The 25122-nt window shown below is 42.1% G+C and overlaps 1 protein-coding gene across 3 annotated transcripts; it reads left to right on the forward strand.

The window, feature by feature from the left end:
• mcf2a (MCF.2 cell line derived transforming sequence a) lies at positions 1-24938 on the forward strand. Of its 3 annotated transcripts, XM_068708138.1 has the most exons (31): positions 1-175; positions 923-1292; positions 6296-6364; positions 6474-6588; positions 6950-7040; positions 8562-8681; positions 9135-9251; positions 9459-9608; positions 9711-9826; positions 9939-10053; positions 10251-10370; positions 10505-10696; positions 10822-11013; positions 11172-11343; positions 12525-12601; positions 13106-13191; positions 13344-13410; positions 13605-13720; positions 14487-14556; positions 14668-14760; positions 14940-15032; positions 15274-15399; positions 15504-15725; positions 17215-17307; positions 17542-17620; positions 18493-18556; positions 19892-19992; positions 20426-20538; positions 22438-22550; positions 22752-22855; positions 22968-24938. In XM_068708138.1, the coding sequence occupies exons 2-31, from the start codon at positions 1178-1180 to the stop codon at positions 23006-23008; spliced, it is 3342 nt and encodes a 1113-aa protein (XP_068564239.1). In that variant the 5' UTR covers positions 1-175; positions 923-1177; the 3' UTR covers positions 23009-24938. The 3 variants fall into 3 exon arrangements, with proteins under 3 accessions (XP_068564239.1, XP_068564240.1, XP_068564242.1); XM_068708139.1 differs by lacking the exons at positions 1-175; positions 923-1292; positions 6296-6364; positions 6474-6588; positions 6950-7040 and adding an exon at positions 7548-7721; XM_068708141.1 differs by lacking the exons at positions 1-175; positions 923-1292; positions 6296-6364; positions 6474-6588; positions 6950-7040 and having other exon boundaries at positions 8645-8730.
• The last annotated feature ends 184 nt before the right edge of the window (positions 24939-25122 follow it).

A 25122-nucleotide genomic window follows, 5' to 3' on the forward strand; every position in this document is an offset into this window, starting at 1 on the left:
GTGTGCATGTGTGTGTTTGTGTGCATTTGACCACACTAAGCAGATGCTGTGCAGTAATGAGATGGCTGAGAGGCTAAGCTGGATCAGCTGAGTGGCTGCGTATCAGGACGGCGTACTGCTGCTCTCCCACTGCTCCGTGTGTGTGTGGCCTCGCATCGAGAAAACCCCCAGCGCCGTGAGTCACTGTAGATGAGGTTTATGTACATGTATGTATTGGTTTTCTCCACTTTACCCTCTACTGTTAATGAGTACTCGTGTATTCAGAGTAGCTGTGGGCTTAGCAGCGAGGAGTAGAGTTGAGAAAGGCTCTGTGTATCAGTATGTACACAATGACACCCTTTCATATTTCTTCTGTTTGAATGTGATTGTTGTGCATTAAAAGCTGTGCTAAGCATGGGCCGAACTTGTTGGCTGAGGGTGCGGTAGATTTTCATTTTCTCTTTCACAATGGAGCTATTCTCCGCTGTGTGTGCATCTATATTATAGCAAAGCTGAAGAAAGTGGGGACATGAACAAGGCAGCCAGACAACATAACAATCCAGCCTACTTTAGTACAGTCAGCAGTATACTGAAGGCATAGAAAACCGCAAAAGGGAGCGCGAGGGAGTGTGAGGTGAGAGGAAAAGTTGGGAGGGAGTTGGCAGTGTGTCAGGGGCAGACTCTTGAGCTCTGCTCGGTGCAAAGCTGACGCACTAAAGCCCAGAGAGAGAGAGAGAGAGAGAGAGAGAGAGAGAGAGAAAAAAAGGGGAGGGGCGACTGAGAGACAGACAGCAGAGGCCAGATGGAGCCTAGTTTGTTTTGAAGTAGCTGCTGTTGAGAGCAGGACAGTCTGCCTGCAGTGTGTGTGTGTGTGTGTGTGTGAGTGAGGGGAAGAGATCATTACACAGAAGAGCCAAACACTCTTTTCTGCTTATGTGGACAGGTCTCCTTTTCTGTTGTAACTGTGCGGCTCAGTGTGGAGGCACTCCATGCAGCTCAAGGTCAGCAAGATCCAGCAGCAGCCTGTCCTGTCTGGATCTCGGGACCTGCACAGGCAGGTTGGCGTTCGTTTCCCCGTTGTAGCTCCCAGCCAGGAACGCTCTGCAGGGCTGTAGGACTCTGTAGAGGATGTAAGGCCCGGACTACTCTGTCTCAGCGTCGGTTCTCCCAGCCTGATCCTGTGTCGGAGAAGAAGGGAATGGGCCCAGCCTCACTGCAGGAGGAGAGAGTGCCGGAGAAAGAGTCCAAAAGGGAGATGGAGGGCTACCGCTGCCTTCTGCAGGCGGGCTCTCAACTGGAGAGCACTCTGCAGCGTGAGTACACATGATGCTGACTGTCCTCATCTAACTCCTGGTGGCCACTAGCAGGCTTTTGAATATAATCCTGTGTCTGCTCTCAAACTGTTTCCCATCACTGAAGCGCAGATCAGCTGACTGAAACTCAAAAGCACTGTAGCGGAATGACATCCATTTAGTTTGATCCGCAGTGTTCATTCGTAACTCCTGAGAACCGTTACACGAGGTAACTGGAGAACTGCACTCCGTGTCTTAGTTTAGTCAGTTTTATTGATGGGCTAGTTCCTGCAGCTTTGCCTCAACGCCGGGCCGTTGCGGGGATTATGTCATCTATTTTAAGCCCAGATAAACAGATATTTATTCATAGTGATCATTTGTGGCCTGAATATCAATATGTGTTGTGGCTCAGAGTGAGACGGTGATGGAAGAAAAATACATGCCGCTCACGTCAACCAACGCACTCGAAAGAAGAAAATGGATGTTCAGAAAGTGCATAATGCAGCTTTTACTATTCAGGGTATGTTGTTGTGTCATGTATTGAGTTACGAACTGTCAGCACTTTGTATCCTAAAGCAGTAACTGAATCTAGTACATAAAACCAAAAAGGTTATGGTCTTGTTGATACAATAACGTAATGAAGTTAAAACGTCTTTTTGTTTATCCCAACGGCAGTTCATTTTGAAAAGCATCCCAAACAACATCGCCCTCCTCATTAGTCAGGCCTCACTCTGAAGGTGTATATTGCCAATGGCAGAAAACAAATTGGAGAATGAAGGCAAGATGATGGACAGAAATAGCTCCTGATGTGATTGACAGCTCCGTGGAGCAGCTCCCTCCAGGCTTCCTCCTCCACGCTAATGTGATTACTTTGGGATCTTGGCAGCCATGAGTTATTGTTTAATTGATGGGACTTTGCTTCTTTTATGTCTCCTGTGTACCTGGTCTGGGGTCTGTAGGTAACAGGCACAAGGCCACGCTGAGTTTCTATTTATACCACGCAACGATTTCATCTTCGCTCTGTTTGAAATGTGAGCCTCTCTCTCTCTGGGTTTGTCCTAATCTGCTTACAGGGGATGCAGTGGTGAGCATAAATAACACACTGCTGTCACAATAACCATAGATTCGTCATTTACTTCATGGGTCATAGTACTCGAGTGTGTGAGCCTTCTTTGGCTCATTTAAAGAATGGGAGCTTTTCAATGTGAACCTACAATATATGCACAATATTAATGACACAGGGCCTTACATCTGTCTTGTTAGGAAACAATAGAAGACTGTTCTCTCGTTGGAGTACAAACTAAATCTTCTGGGTTTTGGTCTGTGTAAAACCACGAACAAGTACTCCAGCTGGTACAGTATACCATGAAAACATATAGCTTCCCTCTGTGCTGACAGCAGTATGGTAAATACCACATTGTCTGATAATAGTTTATGATAGAAAGTGAAGCATTATGAATCATCAAACGCTACAGAGGCTAAACGGGCCTTAACACAGTAAAAGCAAATTCCTCCTTCCACTTCAACTACACTCTCTCACTCTGTTCACACTCTCCACAGCACTGTCTTCAATGTCTGCATCCCAGCTAGACGCCCACTGACCTTTACTCTTCAACTGACACTTCAACTACTTAAACTTGATGCTGTCAACGCTTACATACCTGAGTTACACTTCAGTCATTCACAGTGCGCACACTTCAACTATCTCCAACGCTTTAACTGAAATGTATTGCTTACTTTTCAAACGGCAGTTCAACTATTTTTGTTTCTTACACCTCAACTGACAGTTTAACTGCTTTCAGTGCTTATGCATTAACAGGCATTTCGGTTATTTTCATCTTACTTTTCAGCTGACAGTTTGACTGCTTTGACCTTCAGCTCAGTAGCCGACAGGGCTTTAACGAAACGGAGACTTGAAATGCTTCCAGAAATGACACCTCAACTCCTTTAGTGCTTAAACATCCACTAACGTGCAAATAAACAACATTAAAGGACATTTTACCTTCTTACACTGTTTGCAGTTTCAGCATGAATGAGCACAGAGAGTTCACTTTATAATAACTAGCTTTTTGTTTTGTTTTCTCTACATCAGTGTGATAGACACCAAACATAATAATAATATATGACAGAAAGCCTCATGAAACAGAATAAATAACGAAACACTGCAAAGGCTAGCAGCCCATAGCGTTGGAAAAGCTAAAATATTCCTCCCTCCAGATCACACAATATTTTGATCTATTTGTGTCAAATATCACTGCAAAAACTACAAAATGTATTCCAACCAAATACCCACAAGTGCTGCCCGGTCAAAGCTGCGCGGTGTTATTGTCTAGGGTTTTCTATCTATCTTTCTGGCCTTAAACCAATCTAGTTTTCATGTATCCCAGCGGGGGGAAAACACAATTTTCTTTTGCTTTTTTCTATCAGAATGCAGCCACCCACCACTCTAATCCCCTTAGCATTGCAAGCTTTGTCTAGCAAAATATCTCATGACCTAAAAGCAGTATGAGGCTAGGTCTCTGTGTACTATGAACATGTTTGTATGGGTAAGAAGGGATTTCTTTCTCAGCAAGGGATTACATGTTCCGCTTTTTTTGGGCCTCGACAAAATCAGACTGACTGCAACATCCATGCTGGGTATGTGTCCTCTTGGAACCAGCCTCTTCTAGCTCTCATGTATGACTCACTAAGACTTACAGTATTATGTCAGTAACGTGTTCTGTACCATCAATAGGTCAGCATAGAAAATGATATCGTCTCCCCTTTGACAAGACTATTCTCTGTTTTTCTGCACAGAACACTGATGACGTCTGGTGCCTATAAACTGTATTAAAACCTCTTTGACTCCTCATTTTGTGGAGTCCCCCCCCCCACTGTTAATTGTTAAAAAGGCCTCATAAAATCCCCTGCTATTCAATGTTGTAAAAGAATAAAACCTACAAAAAAGTACACGTGGATGAAAGCTTTTTAGAAATACAATCAGTGTAGATGGTTATCACTGTTTGGACAACAGAGATAAACTTTGTATGCAGACTGAAAGGATCGGTCTTGGGAGTCTGGATCTGTTTGACTGGCAGCAAATCTCTGTTTCCATCCAAACATTCTTCCTTCTCTTTGTGTGAGCTGAGGAGCAAACAGAGCTTATTTGACTTTTGCCTGTGCAAATCATCCTGCATGTCACCTGTAAAGGTCATGACGCATTACCGCTTTGATTACCTTTAACTGTTTAAAATGTGTGTGTAGCGGTGAGTTATTTATGCTGAACTGCTTATCGTTTCTTTGTTTGATTGACAGACTGCAAGGCATTTCATGTGGCAGAACTCAATCGTGGGATGGGCTGTTAGTCGGGCAGGGAGAGTACAGTATGTCCACACGTCTTCTTAACAGCATTGCAGTTTGCAGCGCAGGCTGCCCTTCCTTTGATCAAACACAGTAGAGGGCCGCAGTGTGTGTGTGTGTGTGTGTGTGTGTGTGTGTGTGTGTGTGTGTGTGTGTGTGTTTTTTTTTCTTTTCCGTTTTACATCCACAAAAGTAGATTCAGAACTACACTAATAATCTGTTCGTCAGATTTTGACATTGGCTTCCTTTTTATATGATGCTCTACATCTCACTGACTCACATATTGGTTTTTTTTTATATACAGTATATGATCCACAGCATAATATGCCAGTAAATAAAGATAGAGATAAGATAAAGAGGTTTTTATTGTCATTGTAGTGATACAACGAAATTTCGTTTGGTAAATTGCAGTTACGCCAATGGAAAATGTTAATTGCATGACACCTGTTTGTTTACGGCCTGTCTCATCTTCCTGAGGCTATAGATGGTTATATAACTATTCCAGTGTGACGGTAACTTTACCCTGTGTCTGTGTATGCACGGTCCAGCCTTTGGTCCTGCTCCGGCCCGGCTTTGCTCAGCTCCTCTCCGTTACAGGCCTCACATCAAATATTCAACACTTACCAGTGGAGCTCATTACGTTGCTCCCTGACAACCTGACGGACACTGTTACTGGAAAATAACACCTCCTCCCCTCTCTTTCTTTTTATGACTCTGTTTTTCTATTTCTCTTCACAATTTGTAATGTCTCTATCAATTATGGATGAGGAAACAATTGATTGTGAGCAAGTTGATTGATCTGTTGTATTGACTGCTGAACATTTAGTTTAGTGTGGTTTTAAAAAAAAGTTAGTGCCTCAAAACTGAAACTGTCTGTTGTTGATAATTCTTGTTTGGAAAGAAAGCTGGTAAGTCATACTAATGTTTTCCTTACTCCCGATAAAATAATGCACTACAGGCATGCATTACATCTACTTACAAGTATTTATTTGATGGTATTTGTGCATTAAATCTACTGTAAATGTGTAAACAGTCCCAACAAGTCTGTCTTCTACACATCTGGCTGAATGATTCTCGGTGCACCAAAGAGCAGATGAAAGCCTCTTTTGAACTGCACCGGCTGCTCTATAAGAGACTCTGTGCATTTATTGGCCACTCAGACAAGAACTCCAATGGCACCGAACATGAGACACCAGCATCACTCCAGACGCTGTACAGTAAAGGAGCTAATGCATTTTAATGATGTCATTGTCTAATTTACCCCAGATGCAGGGTTTAAATCTGCCACTGAATGCAACACATGTGTAGCATCAGGGAATACTAGTTCTCTATTAAAAAAAATCTCTATACTGTCAGATTAAAGCTGATATGTGCGACTCTCTGTCTTTAAATGGAAGCACTTTCATGCCAAAACTTCAGGCTTCAGTGTGGTCGTCTCTGTTTGAAAAGCCTTTGAAGCGTTTTTTTCTGACGTCATGAAGTGACGTCATTGAAAGCCAAAATACATTCACTCTGACACTGGGTGTTTTAGAGACTATGAAAGATAGAAAAGATGCCCACTCACTTCTGTCTGCTTCACAAGTACTCCTTTATTCTACTTGGACATGACTGACATTGTTCAACTGATTCTTTTAATGAGTTAATTTAAGCTTTGTAATTAAAGTACTTTGTGCGTCTTCTTCTAGAGGTGACTGTCCCTTTAAGCTTGAAGGAGGTGGGAGGCTACATAGAGAAACAGGTGGCATACCTGTCAGGTGAGGTCTTGTTTGGTCGTTTCTTAATAGAAGTCAGTAGAGACCAAAATGTCCCACCTGTATTTTCACGCCTCATACATATATTGATTGCTGATATCTTTCTTCTCAGGGGGCCGTGGGGAAGACTCCAGCGTCATCGTCACCCTCCCGGAGTGCTCGGCTTTCAGTGACATTCCAGAGGAAGCTTTAGCCAAAGTCTTTACATACCTCACTCTCATCCCTCGGTGCGTCCTTCTTCATCTATTCCTGTCTGATTCTCTCCCTCTCTCTTTCTGCAGTGCGCCAAAAGCCCGGTGCTTGTATTCTGAGCACAGCTGGTCTTCACTGCTCCGTAGTGTCACACGTCCTACTGATGCCCTCTGTGTCCAAACCTCACTCCCCCATGATATTAGGAAAGTTTACATTGGATTGTTGCAGTGAATTTTGAATGATAATCAACTAATAGTTATAAAGCAGCTATAAATTACATGATTTGACTGGTTATGCTTTCTCATTTCCCTGTCTGATAGCTTTAAATCACCAAATCCTCACGGGTTGCACAGAATGACATTACAGCTCTATACAATTGCCTCGTTTCTCTTGCAGAGCGAGGCAACCCGGAGTAAAATTTATCATCATTTTAGACCGAAGATTGGATACATGGGCCTCAATCAAATCTGCACTCGCCAGGATAGCAGTGAGTTTCATTTTTTACATTTCATTTCATCACCAAGGCCGTTTGTATGTAATCAATATTCTGACTAGACTGTTTAGACATGATATATATATATATATATATATATATATATATATATATATATATATATATATATATAATATAGATCATTGCTTGTGAGCCGCAATATGGCTGTGTGCATAGGCTGCTGTTTTGTTTATGAGTCGCTGTCCATGGTGCTGCAATACCTGGACAGCACCCATCACAGACTATAGTTCTGCACACACACACACACACACATGTTTTTTTTCCGGCCTGGTGTATAGTTCCGTGTGGTGTGTATGAAGGGAAGCGTAAACAATCTGTACTGAATGTTCAATGGCATATTGCTGCAAATGAATGAGTAAGCAAAAACTGCGAGATGACGCGGGGCGCTGAGGATGGGAGAGGATAAAGAAGGGAGGCGGGCGCGAGGGAAACATTGCAGTCAGCGCTGCCTCCCTCCGTCTGAGAGGCAGCAGCAGCAGCAGAGAGAGAGAGGGGCGCTGCGGCTGTGGTCAGGCAGCCGGAGTCCGCTGCATACCTCAGCCTGGCACCGATTTTTTTTTTTACCACGGGAGCTTACGTTTAACCGAGATGGCTTCTACCACCATGGCTGAGTGCTTTTACCGGCGGGAAATGCCGAAGATCCGCAGGAGCCCGGTAACGAGCTGCTCATTAGTTTTATTCACCGTGTGAAGAGTTTCGGGTGAAGTTTTTTTTTTTTTTGGGGCGGGCGGGCAGGGTGAATGCGGCAGTGGCACCGTCTGTGTCCGCTGTGCGGAGTGTAGCACTGCGGTGCACATCGCTCCTCTGCTTAGTCATGCGACTGGCGGTGTGTCTGTGGAACCTAAACAGGCTGATGTTGTGGCGTTTTAATGCATGTTCATGTTAACATAGGACGCTTGAGTGATTGACCCTTCTTGGTCTAGTTAGGACAAATGAATGTCAGAAGTTGCGTCACATGCAACTGCATGCACTGGTGATACATTAAGACAAAAAAATAAAATAAAATAAGAGGCGATGTTACATATAAAAATCCTGCTGCAGGGGATGCTATTGCAAGTGCAACATTTTTTTTATGAAATGATTCTTCTTTTACTTTTTTATTTATTTACAGTTATCACCACACCTGCAGTTGACTCGACTGTATACTGTTGTTAAATAGCCTGTGCAGATGCAGACATTCCTACAAAGTCAGGAAACAACCTCAAATGACCAGAAGACCAGATGCAGCATACGACATTTGTGACGTGACTAAACACTGAATCCATTAGGCTGACAGTAATCGTCTGTCTGGCAGAATGGTTGAGACCTGAAGTCTCTCCTGTCAGACGTGGAGGTTGAGAGCTTTGCTTTTCATCTCATATCTCATAGCTCGTACCTCTTCCTGTGCCAGTATGTAGAGGACTGATAGTCTATGTTTCACCTTGAGCTTGAGACAAAGTTGTATCCTCCTCCATACGCAGCATCATGACAGTGAATCTCTCTTCCCTCCTCAAGGCCTCTTTTCCTGGGAACCTCCACCTGGTCTTGGTGCTCCGACCCACCAGCTTCTTCCACCGCACTGTTACTGATATTGGCTTTCGCTTCAGCCAAGAGGACTTCATGCTCAAGATGCCAGTAAGGCAGCTCCTCCTCAGTTACCAAACATGTCCCACATCACAACAAGGTACACCTCGTTCCTGTTCCAACCCTGCTCTCCATGAGTCAAAATGTTCTGTGGTGGACACGGCCAAGAACACGTGTTGATTTCAGTTCTAATAAAGCGGGTTATCTTAGAATGATTCTAATAGTTATGGTGATCTACTTTAATCTGTGAAGTATCAACGGTAAAAATATCAGTTTGTCATGCCATTTCCACAGACTGTGACTATTATGAACAGCCTTGTGTACATTCAAGTGGTTTTAATGACCCTTTAATGACCAATCACACCTATTTTTCCTATTCTGTTTTTCAAAAACACTAGGTATCGATATACATAAAAGGAAAAAAATGAAACATGCCACTCTCATAACTTTGCTTAGTGTACAAAGTGTTCCTTGTGAGGTCTCAGATTTCGTCTGCACCTTTAGGTGGTGATGCTGAGCTCTGTCACCGACCTGCTGCGCTACATTGATGAGAACCAGCTTACTTCAGAGTTTGGAGGAACTTTGGACTATTGTCATAGCGACTGGATTGTTTTACGAACAGTAAGCTACAGATCAATTCTGAAACGCACTGGGACTAAACAATAAACGGTGTCATTCTTTATCATCCTGTTGTTTTCTTTTGTTTTCATCATATATATGGACACTGATGGGTAGAAATCCACCAAGGGCTCTGTATCTTCTGTAAGAACATGGAACCAAAGATTGTTCTCATTTCACTGGTCTATGTGTTCTTTGATTCCACTACAGGCTATTGAAAGTTTCGCAGTCACAGTCAAAGACATTGCACAGATGTTGCAGGGGTTCGGCACTGAGCTGGCGGAGACCGAGCTGTGTGATGATGGGAAAGCCATCGAGTATCTCCTTGAGTCCCACACTGACAAGTACAGGAAACTCAAGGCAAGGTTTTCCTACATTACACATTTACTATTACGTCAATGGTATATTGAGTACTATTTGAATGCTGTTAATTTATTATGTAAAGTGTCCTCTGTTTGACAGGATGCAATTAGGTCAGTGTCGAAGGAAGGCCGTCATCTTCTCGCAAGCTTGGAGACCTCCGGAAAGGAGGACGACTCCCAGTGGGATGTGAGGCTGGACTGGGAGACAGTACAGAGGTAAAAACTATTGTAAAAATCACACATTTATAATGTTCTAGTCAAATTGTAAACCTCAAATACTTTACTGAGTGATTTAAAGGTTTATAGCAAAGTCCCTCTGTTTTTTTAGGCTTCTTGCTCAGCTCAGAGACATGGAGTCAGCCTTCGATGGTTTCTTTGAGAAGCATCATCTGAAACTCCATCAGTACCTGCAGTTGCTTAGATACGAACAAAGCTTTCAGGAGGTAAGGATTTAATATGTTTGTCATGTTCGCATGAAAGAAAGTGTTGTGTGTTTGTACCCATGTTTTCATACTCCTTAGAGGATAACATCTTTTAATGTTCAGCACTTGGATGAGATATTGTCTTGTCCAATCCTCAGGCTCAAGTTTAAATGTTTTAATGCTTAATGTGTGTGTCTGATGGTGTATTTCATTTTTAGATGGAGTTGTGTCTGGAGCATCTGGTGGGTCAAGAGAGGGAGCTCTCCATATCTGTGGACACTCTGGCTCAAACCGAACAGGCTCTCAAAAGGTTGGACAGTCTGGAATCAAATGCACAGGTCAATGTAACCAATACCTGCAAATAACACTTAAATAGCACTTAACCTGTACATATAGTGGGTGCCAGAGGACTTGGAAGCCTCTGTGACCGCAGTGTGTCCAAATGAATGTGCGTCTTTGCTGGCTCTATCAGGAGGTGATGTCCCGAGCTCAGATCATCATCCTTCACGGACACCAGCTGTCGGCGGGTCACCACTACGCCATGGCTCTTATAATGCAGCGCTGCAACGAGCTTCGCCACTACTGTGATACACTCAATGCTGCTCTCAAGACCAAACACACTCGACTTCTGCAAACGCACCAGCTGTTGCTTTGTCTTGGACAGGTATTGAGACATGTGCATCTACACACACACACACACACACACACACACACACACACACACACACACACACGCATCAGAACACACTGATTTCTTTACAGTGATACACGCGTGTTCTTCACCTTCAGGCCCAAACTTGGTGCGACGATGGAGCGTATCTGCTGGCCAATCAGCTGGTAGATAAGTACCAGTCTAAGGAGGGGGCCCAGGCTGCTTTGAGGGACATTGAGAGGTTCCTGGAGGGGGCGCCGTCTATGCTGAGCTCAGGACCTGATATCCTGACCATCGAATACGAAGCTGTCATCACACCTCAGCTGCAGGTCAGTGACCACAACAGACATCTGTATACACTATGACTTTGATTCATTTTCCATTTTCTTTCTCAATATCAGCCTGGTTCTGGATTTTACATCACAAATCTCTCTCTCTCTCTCTCTCTCTCTCTCTCTCTCTCTCTCTCTCTCTTTCTCTGTGTCAGGCCCAGATAGGGAAAACGTTTGCGAAGCATACAGCGGTGCAGCAGATGATCCAGAGCCGTCAGGCTTGTCTAAGGAAGCTGGCTGATAAACATGTGCGACCCATCCAACTGGTGACCCCCAGGGCTGAAAACCCACCACGCTCCAAGTCCCCGCTCTTCTCCCCCAAACATGGTACAATACACACACACACACACACACACACACACACACATTGTTGAAAAAATTGCAGTAAAATAAACAGCCTATGTCTTCAGTGAGCTGCATACACAGTGAGCTTTCTAAAAAATCAGCCGACTCACTACCGACCCTCCCGTGTTTCCCAGGGCCCGGTATGGGGTCTTATCCCAGCCCTCATGGCCTGGCACCATCTCCCCCCCCCCACCCCCCCCCACTTGCATCTTTCCTTTAGGCACCGTGGTTAAATTAACACATCACAGGGTCCCACTGTGTAAGCCTAAGGTGTTCCTGAATGGGCTTTGGGGTTAGCAGGCCACCTTTACAAGCAAGCTAGAACGAGGGGAGAAGGTATAATCAGTCTGCTGGGAGATACCTGACTGCTCTCTTAGGCAGGATAGCTGCTATAAAGCCATATGTGGTTCATATACATTAAAGAAACCTTTCATCTCCCTTTGTGACTCAAGGGAGGTTGCACAAAGCTAACCATATACAGTACAGTGGAACCCAATTAAATCTGTGTGCGTTTTTCTTTGTCTATTGTATCCACTGAAAGCGTCTCCATCCATTGAGTGTGCTTATAATGTAAATACGCTTTTTTTGTATGTCCATTCATGTCTTTAAGGTTTTGTTATCAATGAAATGAAGCCATACTAATGAGGGTAATAACAAGAAAGAGAATGAAAGTGATTATTATGAACCCCCTGTGATACGAGGGACAGCAGCCATTTAAGAGAGGAGATGAAGGGAAAAGTGGTTAGCTTTGATCGAATGGATCTGCTACATGCATACAGGTACACGCACGCATTTGTGCATGCTCATACATACGTACCACTCATTAATGTAACATGGCACATGCAAAGGCACAGTACTCGGATGAGCTTGGACTATCATGTAAGGTTTCAGCTGTGGGGATCAAAAGGACAGGCAGGCGTGCCAAACATTGCTTTAGATCTTTACGTTCTGGTTCCAGGCCGCACCAGTAGAGCTGGAAACCTATTAGCATTGATTGCCGGAAATGTCGATCATGACTGATTAACGCTTGTTTTTAAGTTCCCGAGAAATAAAAAAAACAAAAGGTCGTACAAAGGGCGATCATTTTGCCTCATCAGATCACATGGTAATGTGTAGCGTTTGATGAGCTGCTGCTGCTGCGGCTGACGATGTGGCTTTTACAGGTGATGGTTTGAAGTTCACGTTCGACCTCTCTCTGCCCGGGAAGAGAGCGTCCCGAAAGAGCCCCAACTCCAGAAAAGTAAGGACATATGACAAACTTTTATTTCTATGTTTTATTTGTTTATCTCCATTAGGGGTGTTGTGATGTATCTGTATTGGTGATAACCCTAATATTTAGAAATGTAATATTGATCATAATTTAATTAAATGTTGTTAATAATAAACATAATATTACATTGTGTAAATAACCCAGTTATGGTTATAGTCTCTCTACCTACCTACATGCATTTTGAGTGTAATTCATTTGCCAAAAAAGAGACAAAATGCACAAGACAATTTTTTTTCAATTTTCTATAGACAATATTATCGTTATTGTGAATACCTTTGTCTACGATAATGGCGCAGTGAAAATCTGACATCATGACAGCCCTAATTTCTTTCCACTATCACAGCTGTGTTGAACCCCAACATGTTTATTATCTCATCATTTTCTCATCTATGGTCCAATAAGTTGTTCAGTATATTAACATTTTCTCTAAATCCAAATGGAAGAGTCAGTGCTGTCCATCTGTGGTGTGTTCAGATCGAGGTGATGCACGACTACCAGGAGAGCCGGAGCTGCGTGTCCTACGTTCTGGACGGAGAGGACAGCCCTGATCTCTTGAAGCGGTGAGGAGCAGGCATCTGTCCACCCACCTGTCTGTCCTCAGCGCTGCTCTTCATGTTGTTTACTTTGTGATTCTCTTTGTTCACCGCTAATAATGCCCCCTGGCTCTCCTCTGTGTCTACCTCTCTTTGTGTGTGTGGTGTTCGTGTCACAGTCATGTGATGAGGGAACTAATAGAGACAGAGAGAATGTATGTGGAGGAGCTGCTGTCAGTTCTGCTGGTGAGAAAACACTCTTCTCCCCCACTTTTTCATAAAAATACATGAAAATAAATACATAAAAATAGAAAAACCATATGGTTAATTCTTCCATGTGTGTACTGTATGTTTGTTGTTGATTAAATAACTCCTGGTAGTTTTGCATATGCAATAACCTCATATTTCCTTAATGATGTTGCTATGATTACATCTTGCAGGGATACAGGGCTGAGATGGACAATCCAGCTCTGTCAGGGCTTCTGCCTCCGATCCTGCGCAGTAAGAGGGACATCCTCTTTGGAAACATGCATGAGATCTATAATTTTCACAGCAGGTGAGTTATCATCAAGGACTCGCATCACACAAGTACATATGCAAACATTTCAAAACACATTGTTGTGAGGAGACAAATGTGGTTCCAATGTATTCTGACGATTATCAATATATTGATTTGGTGGTCCATTGGTGTATAGCTTAACATATTTAGAGAGTATTTTTTTCTTTTGCTTCGAAGTGTTAGCTTTGAGGAACTACACTTTGCAATGCACAGGCCTATTAATGGTGTCACAACATCCAGTGATCTACAGGTGGCGTTAACACTCTAATACATGCAGCGATGTGCAAAGGCAGGGAAAAAGAAGACGGCAAGCTAGTGAATAATAGTTGTAAACAGTGTTCTACTCTTCTTCAGTGGGCCGTCCTGCTGAGAGCCTTGGCTCTGTTTGTTGAGCCAGGTTCACCATGTTACAGTTACAGTAGCTGGAAATACATGTTTGGTACTGAGAGAGATGCTTTGATAGCTCAAGTAGTTTCTGTAGTTTGATTTTGGGATGTGCAACAGATACAACCAGCTCTCTTTGGGAAAGGGAAGGCACATAAAAGCAGATGGATTTGTTAAATCAATTTATTGCATGGATTGGTTGCAGATAAAGTCGATAATACAAATTTTAAAAAGGCTTTGCATATATGCAAAACACAGGAAAGGATTAGTTAAATGAGACCGGTGCTGGCTGAGGCCCTGAGAGCCAGTTATTGTACTAACCCTGATGTAAGGGTTTAGGTGTTTGAGATTCAATTCTTGACCTTTTCTGGGAATGCAGGGTTTTCCTTCAGGACCTGGAGGGATGCCTGGAGGCTCCTGAAAGTGTGGGAGCCTGTTTTCTGGAGCGGGTGAGATGATGAATGTTACGTTATGTTGTGTAGCTTCTTTACATTTTGATCATTCGTGCATAATTTTATTGCCACATTTGTCGAACAGATTTCTCTTTCCTGCCTCCCTAGAAAGAGAGTTTCCAAATGTATGAATGCTACTGTCAGAATAAGCCGCGCTCTGAGGCGCTGTGGAGACAATTCTCAGACTGCGGCTTCTTTCAGGTCAGTTCTGCCAGGATTTCCTGGCAGTTTTATAGTTTTACAATATTTCAAGTACTGTAAATATGTACTTCTACAGTTGTAGACTGTAGTGTAGTTTTACAGTAACAATTAAAAAAGCTGTGATCTGTCATTGACCAACATTACATTCATAGTTCTTTGTATTTGTCTTCCTTGTGAAGGAGTGTCAGAAAAAGCTGGAGCACAAACTGGGCCTGGATTCCTACCTTTTGAAACCAGTCCAACGCCTCACCAAGTACCAGCTGCTGCTTAAGGTTAGTCAGAGGGTGGTGATATATCACAAACATACACATGAACTCAATCCCCTACATTATGTATGTGAGACAAGCTATTTCATGCTAGACTTTCCATGGAATGTGCCATAAATGTCATGAAAATTCCCCTTTACGTTCCCTCAAATGTGTCGTATATGCCCTTACCACTAGAGTGTGCTGTTTAGCTACTGTGTTTTACATGTATTTTCCTACACGTCGGTTCTTTTGCTTGTGTGTTCAGGAACTTCTCAAATACAGTACAGACTGCGAGGGCTCTGCAGAACTGCAGGGGGCGCTGACGGCAATGCTGGACCTGCTCAAATCAGTCAATGACTCCATGCATCAGATAGCCATCACAGGATATGAGGTGAGCGTTCTGAACTCAAATCAATGTTTTCTAACGTACGTTTCTACAGACGATATATTTACAACAGAGGCTCACACATAACGTCCTCCCTCTGTTGTATGCAGGGTGAAATTTGCGAGCTGGGCCGCGTGTTGATGCAGGGCTCCTTCAGCGTGTGGATCAGCCATAAGAAAGGTCCCACGCGCATGAAGGAGCTGGCTCGATTCAAGCCGATGCAGAGACACCTCTTCCTGTACGAGAGAGCTCTGCTCTTCTGCAAACGGAGGGAGGAGCACGGAGACGGCTGCGACAAGACGCCCTCGTACAGCTTCAAGCACTGTCTGAAGGTCGGTCTGTGTCTTTGTGTGCGTCTTCAGAGGAGTACACCGGCCTTTTTGGAATATTTTATAATGAATTGAACAAATGCATTCAGTGGATCAGTTATTCCAGTGCTCCATGCTACTATGTCAGCATACAGTAATGTACATCATATGGAGAAAGTACAGAAAGTGACTAGTGGTGTCCGAAGTGTGAGAACATGACATTTTGTGGCAGCTGTTGAGCTGAATTCTTTGTCATTTTAAATGTAGCCAAGATTACGTCATTTTAAAGTAGGAGGTTGGTAAAATTAGCACTACAGCCTGCCTTTGTGGGTAAAATTCTCAATGTGTCTCTTTATTTGGTACCTCTCAAACAACAGTTCCTCTCTGCCTTTTGATCAGAATGCCACTGTAAATGTGTCCATAGTAGTATATAATACTTTGGCTAACAGTGCAATTTTCTGACTTAGATATGCGTAAACATATATTATATTATATATAATATGTATTTATACATTACCCCTGTAACAATGATGATGTATTCATCAAAAAATGCAATTTACTGCTCAGCTGTAGAGTTAAAGAAACACAATGCTATAGATAAATACTGATGGTGGTTTCCTGTTTGCCAGTTAAGACTGTTACTGTAACACTAATAACTTAATATAACGGTTTATTGCATTTGTTAAAAGTCATCACATACAATCACTCATGTTATCACTAACAAGACAAGATAAGATAATAAAAACAAAACAAGTACAATAAATAGTCAAACAGTAAAGGTATAATAAATAAGTAAATCGCAAAAAAAAAAGAAGCTTAAAATATACAATAAAATACACATTATTGCATATATGAGGTAGGAAGTATGAAGTGTTTATATTGCACATACGTACATTGTTATTGATATTGATTATGCACATGAATGAATGAATGAATGAATGAATGAGTAATGTCCTGTAGGGTATGTGTGGTCTATTGGGAGCAGTGTTGGTTGTGCAGGCTGACAGCAGCAGGCAGGAAGGACCTGCGGTATCTCTCCTTCACACACTGCGGGTGAAGCAGCCGGCCACTGAAGGAGCTGCACAGCGCTGTCAGAGTGTCCTGCATGATCTATAATTAGGTTTTAGTGCTACGTAATGAAGTGAACTATCTACTGGAGACACCTAGTTCATGTCGGTGTCTGTGTTGTTACCTTTTAAGGCGTTTAAGTTGCCCAGCTGGCCACTGAACCTGGTGTTTTCCTGTAAGACGTCTTTTGTTGTATGTGTTGACGTGTGGCGGGTGTCGCAGCAGGTGTCCCACCAACAGCTGCTGCTCCTGCTCCTGATTTATTATTGAGGATGTGGGCAGGAAGCAGTCACACAGCGGAGGTGTGTGAGTGTGAGTGTTTGTGTTCTGACAGGACAGATGTGTTACATGATGTAAGTCTGAGGTACGATGTGCTGTTTGTGCTGCTCGTCCTAATGCTGTCTGTGTGTGTGTGTCGGTGTAAACAGTGTATGTGTCTTGGCAGATGACTGCTGTGGGGATCACAGAGAACGTCAAGGGAGATGTGAAGAAGTTTGAGATCTGGTACAGTGGCAGGGAGGAAGTGTATGTGGTTCAGGTAAGTTTAATGCGAGCATTTTCAGTAGTTTAAGTACGGTACATCGCTGTTCATTTCTTACTCTTTCTGTAGTTTAAGTCCCTATTAATTAGCGCTGAAACAATTAGTTAATTAACAATTTTGATAATCAATATCTCTATATACTATACCATTTAATTCTGTCTTCTTTTGAATTAAATGTTGATAAATGTGAACTGTCCCAGGTAAGTAGATGCTGTTTCTGTCGTCTCTCAGGCTCCCACAGTGGAGGTGAAGATGGCCTGGCTCAACGAGCTTCGCAGAATCCTGACTAACCAGCAGAAGCTGCTTAGAGGTCTGTGAACAACTGAAGTTAATGTGGGACAAAGAATCTAACGGCCAATACCAATCTCCACACTCACACACAGACTTTGATGCACGTTCCCCACAAAGTCCGTGAGGGTTTAGGGCTGTCCCACTGTCAAATCGCTGAGTGTGTGAGGGATCCCTCGCAGACATTTTGAGCCTTTTATGAACACTTTCCGTAAATCAGCATTTCTGCAGACTTTGCCCGAGGGAATTACCCACAATTCATAGCAATGTGACGTTAAACAGGGGTGACCAGTGGAAGCCAGAGACATAAAAAAGGTAAACAAAGAGGACGGCACATGGGTGTTCAGCCTGATATATTACATTTACTCAGACGCATTAAGGATTAAAGATGGAACATAAAAACACATGAAATCAGGACATTGGGATTGGGCCTATTACTAGCTTCTGTGCTTTGAACTCCATCACACAAACCCCAGACAGCATTTAAAGCTCTGTAAGCGGAGGTTTGTGCTTTGATTCTCTTCAATATAGTCTGTTGACAAAAATCTAGAAAGATTGTCTTTACCGTCCCAGGAATGAAATTTGTTTTCACGATCTCCAAATCTTCATATCATAAGAAAAAAAGAAAGAAATATACATATATAGTCATATAGTCATATATACTCATTCACGCCCATTCCTTTATCGCCACATAAGCTTACATGCACGAAAACACACATTTATTCACACGCATCTATACGAATCGTTCAGTGAGGCATTTAATTTATGGCTGCTTTGGTAAAGCAGAAGGCACACAACTCCTGACAAAGCCCTTCTGCTCAAAACTATTAGTTTAAAACCAACTGTAAACCTGCACTGGAATTTAAATACAATGCCTTCTTTCTCTTTTCATAGATGAAGCATATCAACATGGCCAAATGGTTGGACACATGCAGCTTCCTCCTCCACTCTCCGAGAGGTCAGTGTTTACAGATACAGTATTTACAGCTTTGTGTTAGCTGCATGACTGTAGGCTATAGTTGCACAAACATACAGACACACACAAGCATACGCAACACACACACACACACACACACACACACACACACACACACACACACACACACACACACATGCATTCACAGCACTATACTATCTGCAAGAGTTTTCATAGTTGATCACAGCTTGAGTGAATGTGACGATATCATTTGGCGTCTCCCTGGTGGAAGCTTCGTGTGTAGTGGTGTGTGAGAACGGGCGCAAGGCCCCATTCTGTCCACTGCTGTCTGGTTGCCTATCCCCACTCCTCCCATCCCCCACCTGCAGGGGCATGCGGCCGTCCAGAGGGGTACCCAGGGGCTGTCTGCCGGGGCTGGACTTTGTCTCTCTGTCGGCCGACGTGTTTCTGTGCCTGCGCTCCCGGAGTCCCCGTCCCCGAAGCCCCCGGCAACGGCCCCGGCCACGCCCCCTCCACCGCCCCCAGCGCTCCCAGCGCCACTGACCTGCCCTAACGCTCAGTGGTAAACTCAGCCTGGCTCACCTCGCCCTGGCATGAACCACCTGGCCTGGGGACCAGAAACCCAGGGCAGCTGTGTTTGCATACTGATCGTCACCTGCAAGCTCTTTCTATAACCTCCATCCTGGTTCATAGCTGACCCCTTCACTTCCTCCCCGCGTTGAAAGGCCTGTGTCTTAGCAGCTCCTCCATGGCATTTCTAACATGCTATCCAAAGACAATCATTTCTGCATCTCAGATTTGCTAGTGTGCATGTAACGCAAAGGGCGAACAAAAAGTAGAGTTTTGTTTTTCATTCCATGAATATTCTTAATTTCCTCATGACAGCTGGTTTTAAAGATGGGGCTTGTTTTTGAGATCTAATCAAGCGACATGTATAAATTGCTTTCCAGAAGCATTCTTACTAAGTGACCAAATCTCTAAATTTGTGTCTTTATAAAAAAAAAAAAAACGAGACCAGATCTTCCCTGCATGGTGTTCACACATGCGAACCATGTGTTCACACTGCATCAGTGGTCTGTGAGTCCTACTCCCTACTCAAACAGATACGCTTGGCTGATCTGTGCTCTGTGCTGCTGTATGGCTGGTGCCTGAATGGTCGTGGCTGTGTGAGAAACAACAGGGCAGAGTTGTTCCTTGACACTGATCTGGGGCCAATAAAATGTTGGAGGTATGGATCAGTTTCAGGAAGTGAGAGCTGACCCTGGATTGTGTGGCTGAGGATAACATCTATCCTGAGTGTGTCTGCTGACTGCATTAAGCGGTTTGATGACGCGTTATTTTGTGTTGTTCCCCCAGCAAACAGCAGAGGGCGTCAGTGAGCTCGGAGGACACTGAGTCGGGGAGGAGCAGTCCAGACCCCCAGCCTCACTCCCCTAAACACCAGCACAACCGCAAGAGTGAGTAAACCTGGACCACACACACGTATACCACGATCAAGTAGATCCTTAGTAACTTAACCACAGTAAATGTTATGGTAATTAATGCAAACCGTACTTGCTTTTCACAGTATTTCACAGTATTGTACTGCTGTTGCTGATTTTCTTCATAATGTAGATATTTGACTCCCCCCCCCCCCCCCCCCCCCCTCAGCAGTTCAAGTGTACTTTGATCTGAAGAACCAGGTACATCGAGGAATTTGGGGGAAAAAGGTCCAACTACTGAGATTAGCTTTTGATTCAACGTTCTTGTTAATTTCCCAGTAAGTGACAAAGGGGTCTTTATAATGTCAATATAGTGACTAAGTATCTACGTGGTGCCTTTAAGGTGTAGCCTTTGGATAAAAGCATTCATCAATACCTGTAACAACCAAAAGTAATGTGTGTTTCACAGGTTGGCCCGGAGCTCATCACTCGGTAGACATCTGCGAGGGTCTGGAGGAGTGGTCTGGAGGTCGGGAGGCCTTCCACCCATCTGACACAGAGGAGGAGGTTTTGGTGCAACTGGTGAGACCTTTTTTTGATACTATACTATCACGTTTTAATTCGTTTTTCAACATGCTATACTATCATTTGTATGACCTTTTCTCAACATATACATACTATGATTTTTTTATGACATACTATACTATGACTTATTTATGACTTTGTTTGTGACTTTTTTCAACATGTGATACTATGACTTTTTTATGACCTTTTTACAAGTTACTAGACTTACTATATATATACTTTTTTATGACTTTATATTTTATACTATGACATTTTGTATCACTTTTTAGAAATACTATACTTGAAATTTTCCATGACTGTTTAATGATTTATTTATGGCATGCTATACTGTGACTTTTTCATCACTTTTTCCAACATGCTATACTATGACTTTTTTCCTATTCTATGACTATTTTTTTTATGACTTTTTCGACACGCTATAGTAAGATTTTTTTATGACTTTTTTGGACATACTAGACTATTATTTTTTTACTTTTACTTTTTGGACATACTATATTATCATTTTTTACGTCATAGTAAAATATGAATTTTTTATGACTTTTTCAACATAATACACTATTATTTTATTACTTATGACTTTTTTCGACATGCTATGTACTATACATTTTTTATGAATTTGTTCAACATACTATACCATGACTTTTTGGACATGCTATAATATGATTTTTCTCGACATTCCATACTAGGACATTTTATTGCTTGTATACTATATACTATGATTTTTTTTTATGACATATTATAACCTATTTTTATGCCGTACAATACTACTTCTTTTAATAACATACTGTGACTTTTTAAATTCATACTATACTTTGACCTTTTATATGCCGTGCTATATTTTTATGACCCAGCTCTTTAAGCCGTTAGGAAACAACATAAAACCAGATGAATTTGGTCAAATAAAGTTTCTTTATTAACAAGAAGCTCAGATTCATGATAAAAACAAAAACAATTGAGTGAGACTATGAGGAAAGGTAGCTGCTGTTCAAGTAAATAAAAGAAATATAGAGAAATATGGTAGATTACAAGTACCTCAATACCAGAGTTGACAGAACAATTAAGTTAACATGTTCTCGCTCTAAAACAACAATGAGAGGTAAGCTGGGGAGCTTGGCCCACTGATGGGTGAGCCAAGCTCATGCAGCTGTTCAGTTCCCAAATTGAATCCTCTTGATTGGAGAGCCACTCCAGCTCGTCAGACAGGAGGGAGAGAGGTGGAGATGGTCAGAGGAACACAAATCCTATTAGCATACAATCAAAACACAACAATGAGGGTAATGGCCGGAACACATACTATGACTATTTTTACACTTATATTTGAAATACTATATTAGGACTTTTTTATCAAAATGTTTTACTATTTCTTTACCATATACCATTACTTTTTAAAACTTTTTTTTAACATACTTCCCTATAACTTTATGACTTTTTTATAACATACTATACCATTATTTTTTTTTTTTTTTTTACTTTTTTCAACATGCTTTACTTTAACTTTTTTTGGACATGTTATACTATGACATTTATGGACATGCTTCACTATAACTTTTTTTGACATACTATACTATGACTTTTCTTTAACATATCATACCATAACTTTTTTTTTTTTTTACTTTTTTTTTCGACATAACATATTATTTAACATATTATAGTATGACTATAATATATATTTTTTGGACATGCATCCTATGACTTTTTTTGATATACTTTAGTATTACTTTTTTATGACTTCTTCATGAGATATTGTGACTTTTTTCGATATGCTATACTATAAAGTTTTCTTTACACTCTTAACACACTATAATATGACTTTTCTTAACATAACTATACAATGATTTTTTATGACATTCATTTTTCATTTTTGCTGTGTTCCTGAAAATGTTCCTTTTGTGTTAGTCTCCAGGTAGATACAAGGCTTTGGCTGACTGCCTTCAAAATGGACCAGACAGCATCACCATCAAATGTGGAGACGTCATTCAACTGCAGTTTGAAGACAACAAGGGACGCTGGTGAGTTGTCAGCCTGTCAGCACACATAATGTGAGGTAAACTAGTCTGTACGGGTGGCTTCGTTATCAGCCAAACTATCCCACATGTGAAAGAGTACAATAGCATATTTGGCCAAAGTAGCTACATAAAAGCACAACTTTATTGATCTAATTTCAATCCCTTTTTCCTGCTCACCCTTTGCTGGTCCTCTTCATCCTCCAGGCTGGTAAAAAACCTGAGCAGGCGACAGGAGGGCTTCATAGCAGTTTCCAGCCTGCAGCTGATTCTAGTCGACAGCAGTCGAGGACACACATCCAGACTAGGGGGTAAAGAAAAGACATGGTCTCCCAAGATGACAATATAATGCTGAGCCATACTTTTTTTTTTTTTTTTAAAAACATTGATTATCTTTTTAAAAGTCTGTATATTTTCTTGCAGACCCATGGAACCTGAAGGCGAGAAAGCTCAGCTCCCCGTAGAGAAGAAAGCACAGAATTTGAATGTGACATTTACCTGCGGATGATGAAGAGGCAGAAGGAACACGTCGAGCCATAGCTGTCTCATAACTGAGGACCACTCCTCACTCCCCGCTCACGTCTGCTTTCTCCAGCACTGATCAATCATTAAAGAGGAAAAATGTGGGAATCTACAGACCTGATTGTCTCCCAGCTTATGATGGACAATCTACTGGGCCGGTGCTTTGAGATAGTGAAGATGTGAAGTGGCACCAGTGCAAAGGCTCAGGAACTGTTTTAGCCCTGTCAGACAATCAAAAGCTGGATCGTGGATCTTGACTGGTCTTCCTCTTCTCCGATGGGTGAGGAGAATCCATCTGTAACACACATAAAGTCAGGATGCTGCTCCAGTTTGTCAATTCACAATCTGTGGACCCTTCCTCATTCCGAACAGTATTGGAGAGTCTAGTATCTCAGCGTGTGTGTTCCCGTTTGTCTCAGTGTGTGCTGGATGGATGGGAGCCCAGGATTTGCCTGAAACATTTCTTAAAGCAGAGACTTTTGTACATATACATACATTTTAACATTTGTTGTACCTTAGTGTTTCATCTTTGTGTAGTCAGTTGACATTTGTCCATTGAAGTACTTCATCGTATTTTTCTTAAATTACATTTTTCCTTAAGGCAACACTCTTCTGTACAGTCTAGGAGTTAGAATGCCAAAATGTGCCATGCCATAATGCCTTTTTTATTCCTGCTCTTTTAGAGTCTCTTGTATGTACTGTTTGCAAAAAAAAATCAACTACTCTGTTATTGCTTCAACCTGACCTCACAAATATTCAAAAGGCACTTTAAAAATGGTGGCTGGACCTGAATCCACCCATTGTCTACTGAATGTGTGCTCTTCTCGCTGCTTTACTGTGTATTTCCTCTTACTCGTGCTGTCATTTCTTTGTGACGCGTTAAGAGAATGCAGGGGGTGCATGCAGGCTGCCGTTGACATGTCATAGGAAGTGATAGCGATGTAGGACACAAGCAGACGCGATGAAGATTGACGTCAAAGTATTCCTCAGCGTGTGCCGCAGCATCGAGGAGGCAGAGCAGAAGACACAAAGGGAGATTACGACGCTATCGCAGCGGCAGATTGTTTCCTCCTCGCCATTACAGCGCAGTTAATCTCGGGTTCCCCATTAAAAGGGATCATACAACCAACATGAAATGTACCCTCTGTGTTGAACGCTTAATTAAATATTGATTGCAGACTTATATGAATTTACCACATCAAATTGAGACCCAGTCAGAGGGCTGCCTTTGATTCACTATGTTTGATATGCAAATGAGTGTAGAAAGCAGCAGGGGCTGCTTCGCACTACACATTTCCTATGTTGTTAATTTATTTATTTTACTGTCATGTTGTTCCTTCATATTGTGAGGTATCTGTGCAGCTACGAATGAAATTACATTTCCATATATTCAAAGGAGCTACGCTAGGCTGCACACCAAAAAACAAACAAACACATTTTATTGCTTATTTGACAAAATCCGATGGTTTCTTTGTAACTTTAATCCAAAATGCTGCAGATTTTGCACAGATTTTCCAGATTGGAAAACAAAAACAAAAAAAAAACCTGCTTGGAAAAAAACATATGATTTACCCTGATGAGCCAAGTAACCTGAGCTTGTTGCTGAATGTTTCTTTAAGATGAAAATGCATGGCAACTGAACACTGAGCAGGTTTGTACTGTTACACAGTCACTGCTCTAAACTGGCTTGCTTTTGTAAAGCTTCAGTTCTGTAAAAAGATAAATTATTCATTGCAATAATTGTTTTGGTAATTGAAATAATTCAGTGATATGTTTGACTGAACACTAAGACTGTGCTTTTTCATGCACGCTTATTTCTGTATTTCTCTTTTAATGGAAGCTGACTTGTATAATAAAGCCATGCAGATTTTCTCTGTTTCTCTGTTACTACTTGTATAACATTTACTTACCAGCAGATGGGAGTGATGCGTTTTGATGTAATTGTACAGTCAGTGCATTGTAGGTATGACATATTTATTTCATACGGTATAGAAGGACTTATCACATCATGAGTATCTTTTTTTATGATGTAGACGGCTCCTGTAGTTAATTGGTT

The sequence above is a fragment of the Cebidichthys violaceus genome, unplaced genomic scaffold (assembly GCF_023349555.1).
Source record: "Cebidichthys violaceus isolate CVI_PGR_0920_01 unplaced genomic scaffold, fCebVio1.0.p SCAF_134, whole genome shotgun sequence".
NCBI classification, from domain to species: Eukaryota; Metazoa; Chordata; class Actinopteri; order Perciformes; family Stichaeidae; genus Cebidichthys; species Cebidichthys violaceus.